This window comes from Vanessa cardui, chromosome 15 (genome assembly GCF_905220365.1).
Source record: "Vanessa cardui chromosome 15, ilVanCard2.1, whole genome shotgun sequence".
Classification (NCBI taxonomy): domain Eukaryota; kingdom Metazoa; phylum Arthropoda; class Insecta; order Lepidoptera; family Nymphalidae; genus Vanessa; species Vanessa cardui.
In genome coordinates, this window is record NC_061137.1 from 294,249 (window position 1) to 303,857 (window position 9,609).

Sequence of the window (9,609 nt, forward strand, 5' to 3'; positions counted from 1 at the left end):
CTATTTCACGACCAAACCAATGAACCGAATCTGATGAAATTTGTTATGAAGCAAAACTTGAACTCCAAGGATGGAAATAGGCTACTTTTTTACCTAACACTTGACAACCAACCCCTAAAAGGCGAGTGAAGCTGCGGGCAACAGCTAGTTAATTCTCATAACGCCTGATTTAATCTGTTTAGCAATTTTGTTCAAAGATATAATTTTATTATTTTTTATACAGGAGTTCTTCAAAATATAAAACATTGAAGGACTTTTATAAAAAGTCGAAGCTTCAAAATAATATTTATAAAAAGGTTAAATTCGACTAATATAAATCAATAATAATATAAACAATATCACAAAAATAAATCGTAAGTAGTTTAATCGCAATTGAGGGTCAATGATTAAGATTTGATGATTGATTCGTGTGATTATAGATCTTGACGATAAGCTATCCACTTTTGGTCGAGCGCTGTTCAGAGTATTTTTGTCATTGACCTTTATTTTACGAATGATTATAATATAGAGTATGTATGATGTCCTGCTGACCGATTTTGACCGCGGCAGCTAAGCTAAGCAGGACATAACAGTGCACGAGTTTGTGAAATAGGTGTACTCACTCACTAGAAAACAAAAACAAGTCAAGATACATAATCGTTTGACAACAAAAATAGATAGGTACCTATGTGTCTATTTTGTGATTAAAAATTTTCTGCTATAAAATGCTATAATAAAGTTAAGTGTGATACAATTAATAATTCAAAAAGGTGAATAAGTGATCTTTTTGACTGTTTTTTTACAGACTATTTCAACAGATATATAAAACTAATAATCGTGTATTTTCAAAAGAAGATTCTTAATATACATTTTCAAAGTTATAGCAATTAAATTGATTTAAAAAGACAATAAAACATGAATTAAACACCATGTAATATTTTATCTAAAACTGATATAAAACTGGAAAAAAAAATTGTATTATCAGCTTAGCAGATACTATATTGAGCAGAAAAATTCCCGGTACAAATATTTCTTCAACGCAATAATGCTATGATATCTCAAGGATCATAAATAAATAAATCGCTGTATTCCGAGTAACGACGTGACTGAAAATTATTACAGTAATAAGACATTTACTTATCTTCGTAAATAAAAACAACAAAAGTATAAAAAAAGGTTTTACACCTATGAGATCATGATCACGAGATGGTAAATGCTTCATCCACCCATGGATACTAGCCCTATAAGAAATAGTCAGGTTTTCGATTAGTTTCAACGGCTCGTTTCAATGTCTTCATCCAGTACATATATTATAGTAATGTTTTTATGTTGAATATTTTAATTTAGCTCTTGGAGTGCATTCAAGAAAATAATTATGAAATTAGCATAAATATAAAATGACCTTTTGAAAAGGATAATCATAACTATCTCAATTAGTAATAAAAAATAACAACCAACAGTAATGTTAATTACTTTAAATTAATATTAACTGTGGCTCCCAAAGCCGAACCCTAAACTTCGCACCAAAAAGTAGGTAAACTCAAACCTTTTTAATGTATTGCACAACAAGGTATTAATACATTATGCCGTTAAAAGATAATATAAGGCTTATACTAAAAAACTACTTCTTTTGAAAACATGTGAGATATATATTTTTTTATTTATAATATTATAATTAGAAATTGCTACGAAACCTGTAGTTAACGATATAATCTGATCGTTATATAACTCATGACTATTGTCATACTACTGGCACAAATGAATGTTATAAATCATTAAACCAATACCTGAGTATTCCTTGTAGAAGGTATTTTATCATCTAGTAGATATTGATTATCGTGTCTTAAACCTGATAACAAAAGCAATTACTGAAATGATATTAGTAACAATCAAACAATTACTGTCAACACACATTAATTGTTTGATTAAATGTTACATTATTAAAAAAAGTCGAAACGTAATTAATAATTTTATTTTTTTATTAGCAATTCTTATAATTAATTAATTAATTATTTATATTATTATTAATTTAAACATGTGTATTCTATTAACAAGATGCTGCTGTTGTGTCAAGTTAGATGTTGGTGCGAAGATTATCTCAATTATTAATTTAGTAAGTACACTTCTAGATATATTATAAAATAAGTATAATATTTAATAAACTATGAAGGGTTATTAAGAGCCGAGATTGCCCAGTGGTTGTTAGAATGCTTACATCTTAACTGATAATTACGAGTTCAAGCCCAGGCAAGAAATGAATATACACGTGCTTAATTTGTGTTTTTAATTAATCTCGTACTCAGCGGTGAAGGAAAATATCGTGAGGAAACCTGCATGTGTGTAATTGCAACGAAATTCTTCCACATGTGAATCCACCAACCTACATTGGAACAGCGTGATGGAACATGCTCCAAATCTTTTCCTCAAAGGGTTTCCTCTTAGCCCAGCAGTTGGAAATTTACAGGCTGTTGTTGTTGTTGTATGGTTATTTTTAGTATAAGGTAAGTAAACCTTTGAATATACATGTGCTTAATCTATTATTAATAACCAATCTCAGGCTCAGCGTGGAGGAAGCATCCGAAAATCTGCACGTGTCGAATGAGATTCGGATAAGTCTTAAACCCAACAGTGGGACCATTTTAAGACATGTCACCTTTTGTCCGCTGAGTTACTTTAGAATTTTTAAAAGCAATATAAAAAAATATATACTTCTACGTTGCAATTTTTTTATTATTATTAAATTGAAGCTTAAGATTCCACAATTAAATTAAACATAAAACATTATCGCTTGTAGATATTTTTTTGTATTTTATAACGTTGTGTAATAATGTGAGGACTAAACAATAAGTCATATTCACCTACTTAACACGAAAGTAGTTCTTTCTGCGTGTTATCAATTTCATAACGATTAAGCCACCGATCCTAAAGAAATTGCCATTAACCTAACATTTATTTAAAGATATAGGGATAAGGCAGGTGGATATAAGTGTAATGGTATGGGAATATAGGATTTTCAGTGAAATAAATTTAGTTTTTTCAGTTACAAGGAACATAAACATAAAACATAGCAAAACATAACATAGCTGGAATGCTTGCATACATTTGAATTCGCTTATAAAAGAATACATTGAATATACATAGAATATACAATTATACATTGAATGATTTTAATCAAGTATTCGAGTATATCGATGCACAATTAATAGCATCGATTAATATTATCGTATTATATCAGTGTTATTTTAATTAGCTTATTAGTCACTTAAATCGTTGAATTTGTATTTATAATGCACATTTTTTGGGCCTTCGAACCTATCTGCACGTATTATATTACATTTGTTTGTAAGTTTAAACTCAACAGATTAATCTGCCAGGCTGTGGGTTGCCATAGTCAAACCTACGTAGTTTAAAATACGAACTTTTTGTAGATTTAGTTTATAACGTAAATATTCGCTGAAAGAGTATTATTAGATACCAACTTTATAGGCGGACTAAAATTAATGGTAAATAAATTTTAATCAATTTTACCCGTTCGATGTCTAGACGGGCAACCAGTTTATCGTCTTGGTAGTGAGTGACAGGCATCACTAGTACTTAACATATAAATCCGCATATTTCGTCTTTTCCAAAGTACTTAATGTTTCTTCGTTCAAGAAAATCTCAATAGATATCTGGGATATCTCTACCACCTTCTAAGAGAATTAGTGACATACGAATGTAATCCAATAAAAACAATTACATAATTTAGTTGGCTAATCTTTTACCCACATTACTATTAGATTTGAGTCCTAGTATAAATTAATTAAAGGATAACATAACGCAATCAGTTATTAGAATTAATTAATTATGATGAAGTGCATAGCTGCAGCAGTGTAATTACAAACACTAGAAACATAAAATAGATAACATTACAAATAGCAGACTATTTAAGACACTTTTTATGGATAGATAATAACTTTCTATAAGGGAAAAAAATAATTATTTTGTTTAAGTCGTGTACTTTCATAGTGTCGAATATCAATATATATTAAGCGATAGTATATTTATATATACCTTAAATATCACCATGATATTTAAAATTATTTGTTTGATATTTGTGTAATTTGTGTGAATCATTTGATATTAAATTAACCAATTCGTGGAAGTCATATCGTTACCGTGAATTATCGTCATACTTAACATACTTCGGTAACGCGTGTATGACGGATAGGTAAAATTGAATAAAATATAATAATCAAAAGATTTAAAAAAATGAACTATGATGCCGCAGACGCACACACACAGGCAGACAGACAAGTTAAACTTATAAAAGTTGTTATTTTTTGTGATGTACAAGTGATAACTTTTCATTTGATACCCCACTTGAGCATATTTGCAGACATTCGGTTTTTCTTCCCCACTTTAACCCCCCATAACTTTTAAACGGCTAAACTGATTTTCATCAAACATATCTAAGAACACTCGCCTGTAAAACACCTATAATACAAAAAAAACTAAATTGAAATCGGTTCATTCGTTCGGGAGCTATGATGCCACAGACAGACAGACAGACAGACAGACAGACACGTCAAACTTATAACACCCCTCTTTTTGCGTCGGGGGTTAAAAAGGGAAACTAACGCCGACTTCCTGAAACACGAGAAACGTGATGGAAAATTTCGTGTTCAAACCCAGGCAAGCACCGATTAATTTTAATGTGCTTAATTTGAGTTTATAATTTATTGCTGAAGGAAAACATTTTGAGTTTTGCATTGTTAGATAATCATCTCCAATAAACCTCTTCCCCAAAGGAACAAGAGGTATTAACCCATCAGCATGAACCTAACTCCATGATATTATTATTATATGTAGTACTGTATAAACTCAAAAGTTGTAATTATAGAATGTGGGGTGAATTCTATACAGATTTTGTTGCGTCTTGTCATTTCTATGTAGTTTTCCCTCTCCGTATTTTAAATCTTATTTAATTATCTTACCGTTGCATAAACCAGCGGACTTGTAGGATAATTATAAATTAAATCATTTAATAATAAGGGATATTTTATTCTAGGTATTTTCAGTAGTCATCGCGATGTTGTACGGCACAGCGGCCATGCTGCCCTCCTACGTGGCTGAAACAAGAAAGATTGTGTATGCAATCGTGGCAAATGTTGCCATGTTTGAAATAATTATTGGAAGCCTTTTAATTTATGGAGTTTTTGGGGTAAGTTATCTAATTTGTAACCATTATTTTTCAATAATTAATTAACCATGGACTTCAAAAGTGTTTTACTACAAGTTAAAAGCGTGACTTTGCCAACCACGTTAGTCCCGAGTGAAGTAGGGTATATAAGTAACAGATAATACTTTGAAATCAGAATATACTTTGTTCGAGTAGGCCTTTAGAAGCTATTTTAAATCCTCAAAAAGCAACCATTGATTCTGAATGTACCTAAATTCAATCGCCTCTCGATTGAATTTCTGAATGTACCTAACATTCAGAAACCAGCAAGAAGCTCAGTAATTACTCTCTTCCAAAAATTGAAATATAAAGTTATGTCAATTACATATAATTAAATTATATAAATTTATCCTGCTTCAAAATATTTTGTTTATTTCAATTTGATTCATTTAACAAACGTTTTAAATTTAAGGATCGGTAAAATTACACACAAATAAATAAAAAATTATATGACCACTGATGTTATGGATCGTCTATCGACAGAGGGGTCCAAGTTCCTATTAAAGTTTTCAATGAATACATTACTCAAAATCAATTCTAATTAGCTGACCGGTTTAATTGTAGCTGTATTGTTATAAGCCGTTGAGTGATAACATCAGAAAGTAACGACGCGTACAAGCTGTTCGCGTTATTAGCTGATAAGCCGGCGAGTTTGTTATTTGGTCATGGAACATAGACATGGAAGTTAAAAGACTCATGAAAAGTAGAGTAGATATTATGATCGGCAAAGTAAATAAACTCCGATAGTGTATGTGGAAAGTCTATATGTGGAAAGCATTCGTGTTTTTTTTTTATCTATGAGTATATCGACACTCATATACATATGTCTTTAGTACTAGATTTAATTAAGTGCAACCCATTTAGAAATTGCTATTTATATGTGAAGCTTGTTTTTGTATAAATATCTTAACCAAAAACGATGTTTTTTTCATATTATTCAATCAATATTTTACTTAATTTGGTCATCCCTTATATCAGTCTGATAGTTATATATCAGAGATACATACATATATAGGGATATCTGATAAATGAAATAAGTGCACACCCGAAATTGGGGGTGGAGACATTATGAGTCCTGGTAAAGGACATAAGCTAGGATATTTTTATTTACCTCTCGAGTAGGTAAAAGGGGCTTGACGTTTGGGTGCTACATGTCGTTTAATAAATTTAGCTCGAGCAAAAGCGCAGGATTAGCGAGTTTTGACTCTATTTTATATTTCAGAAAAAGCCGCGGTTAATCCTGCCGTGGTTGATAACGAGCTGGGTCTTCTGCATATCACTGCTCGCTCTATCAATCTTCGGAACGATACTGATAGTTCTGAACTACACACGAGACCAGGAGACGACAAGCGAAGTCAGCACAATGTCCTCTGTATACTGTGTCTATGCACGTGAGTTGACTCGGAACATTTGTCTTAACAGAACGCCGTTTAAAAACAGCTTATAAACTGGTTTACGAAATAAAGTGAACGTTTCTTGTAATGCATGTAAATACATTCCTAAAATTCTAAATTACATAAATTATTCTCATATATTACTTCATACTATTTTATGTAATCATATTATAATTTATATTCTAAACATTTATTTACGCGATAAAATTGGGCTTAAAGAATCTGCATAGACTTTCACTGAAATAATCTTCGTATTATTAGATACTTAGCGATTAGGTAAATTGAGCCGAGATGGCCCAGAAGTTAGAACGCGTGCATTACCAAGCAAGCACCAATGAATATTCATGTGCTTAATTTGTGTTTATAATTCGCGTCGTGCTCGGCGGTGAAGGAAAACATCGTTAGGAAATCTGCATGTGTCTAATTTCATCGAAATTCTGACACGTGTGTATTTTACCAACCCGTATTAGAACAACGTGGTCGAATATGTTCCAAACCTTCTCCTCAAAGGGAGAGGAGGGCTTAGTCCAGCACTGGGAAATTTACAGGCTGTTAATGTAAAAAAATGATTAGGTAAATTATTGTCATATTTATTTATTCTGTGCGTCGTAGTCGTTTATTAAATTGATGACATAGAGGGTTCTTTTTGTATCGAGAAGGCACATCGCATTGATATACACAATGAAATTGTAATTGTTGTTATTTATCATGGAAGATTTGAAGACTACAGTTTTTCCATCTCATGTAATCAAATATAAATTATATTTTTACAGGAAAATTTACCCCATTTTTAATCGTTTGACTGATAACTTATCGTTATTAAATGATCGTTATTAATTTGTTTTTTATTTTGCAGTGACTCTCTATTACTTCGCGGCCGTTATCAACAGTCGGCGTGAGGAAATGCTCTATGACGACCACACGGAATCCGCCCAGGGCTTAATGAGAAGAGAATTCGGAATTAAGTTTCCAATTTAAGTATTACTTTGTGCCATATATTACTTGGATTTATCCTCAAGACCCAACGATTTATACTATATATCTGTATCTACAATAGTTATAACGTAGCTGTACACAACTGTGCTAATCTCAATCTTGCACGCCTTACATTCTGAACAAATCCAAAAAAGTCATTATATAGTAGTTTTCGTGTGCTGATACATTTGATTCAGTCATTTGGCTGTTAACTTTATGTCAAGCAAAAGTAACCAAAAAAGAAAGTAATCGATAAAGTTAATATAAGCGGCCTCATTTACTCTACCTCTTGGCCTCTTGATGTTAATGCCTACGAGTAAATGAGGCTGCATGAAGTTCAATTCAATTCCTTGACCACCAAGCAACCAACTAAGTGAGAGTCCTTCCGTTCGAAGTCCAATCTTTTGGAATGTTATACAGTAGTCACACTGATAGCAGATGAGAAAGCTTCTGAAGATTGAGATTATCCTCTTTAAAATTGTGCGTACTTCTTTTGTATATTATGTAAAATGGAACGAATCTCTTTATTAAAATAAAAATAATGAAAGCAAGAACAACGATTAAATTTTTTCGCCATCAATACACATTTTATGTAAAGTAGTAGAAATAATATTTTGTTATGTCTTATATTAAATTATTTTTGTACCATATTAAATAGTAGTGAACCAGTTTTGAGTCAAATTTATGTTTTCCTTGCCTAGCCTCATGTCCTCCCTTCCCTTCCTTTTTATTAAAAACGTCTTTTGACACATTATGTTTTTGTGTGCTGTGCGTATTGCTTATTGTTAATGAGTGTAAGATGTTATAAATAAATAATAGTATTATGATATCCTTTTAATACTAGCACCATATATAATCTGAACAACTTAGGTTTGACTGAAGAATGCCTTTAGGTATTATATTTCGTTCGCGTCTTTTGTGGAAAGAGATAAACAATAACAACTAATGTTATGTAAAGCAATTTAAGCTTACTTTATTGTGACTAAATGAATTTAATTTTGATAATATTACCATTTTATTTTAGTCAATTTTGTATTATATTATGTTCTTATTTTGAACATGTTTCCTATGTAAAACGATTGAACTTATTGCAAATCATATTTGATAACAAAATTATTTGATTTCCAAATAATTGATAATATTAAAAACAATAGAGTGAAGATATAAAATAATTATTTTTATTGCATGATAGGCTGATAATATTTATGAATTATTTGAGAAACTCACAGAAGAATACGATCGTTAAATGTTAATTTTTTTATATACAACGAACGACCTATGAGGATTATAACATATATCTAAAGGATATATTAAAATAGGCAGAAATCCCTTCATTTTTTCATTCTTCTATTCTCAACATTTAGAGAAAGATACTTTTGTTTGATTTGAATGTTTTTTTTATGTTTATCACAGTTACTTTTAAAAAATGGATGAAATCGTTGAAACATGTTTTTATTTCAAATCTTTATATAAATATGTTTTAAATAAAAACATTCGCATCGATCAAACTTTGGTTGTCGTAATATACATCCTAATATACCAAACCTTTACTTTAACTTAATACTTAAGCTTACAATATCCGAAGATAAAAAATCGTTTTGTAAACAAATTGGCCGCGATACGTAGCGTTACATAAATTCGTACGTCGAAGCTAGAAAGTTGAAAATTCGAATAAGGTTAAATTAACATTCTATATAAAATACCATTTCTATAAATAATAATTAGTCCACATTTCCTCGTTGCTGTTGCTTAAGAAAAAAAGTAATAATGACCTGGAGTTACGCGTACATGGAAATAATTACAATGAAGTCAACAATACTGCGCACGCGCTCGTGATCGTCGGTAAATTGCTTTAGTGTTGTACTTCATATCGATTAATTACATATTTGTATGATAGTAACATTGTGTCTCTGTCTTCTCGAAGAGGAGAAGGTATAACCCCCACATCAATATCTATTGTCTTAGTTTGCGTATTATTAATATATATATAAATATATTTTTATATGTTAGTATTACTGTGTAAATACGTGTAATAATAGA

General features: G+C 30.8%; 1 protein-coding gene across 1 annotated transcript; it reads left to right on the plus strand.

Annotated features, from left to right (window-relative positions):
* Positions 1-1,856: 1,856 nt before the first annotated feature.
* LOC124535724 lies at positions 1,857-6,916 on the plus strand. The gene is made up of 3 exons (XM_047112037.1): positions 1,857-2,092; positions 5,030-5,182; positions 6,423-6,916. Exons 1-3 carry the CDS (start codon positions 2,015-2,017, stop codon positions 6,645-6,647), a joined length of 456 nt encoding a protein of 151 aa, XP_046967993.1. The 5' UTR covers positions 1,857-2,014; the 3' UTR covers positions 6,648-6,916.
* The last annotated feature ends 2,693 nt before the right edge of the window (positions 6,917-9,609 follow it).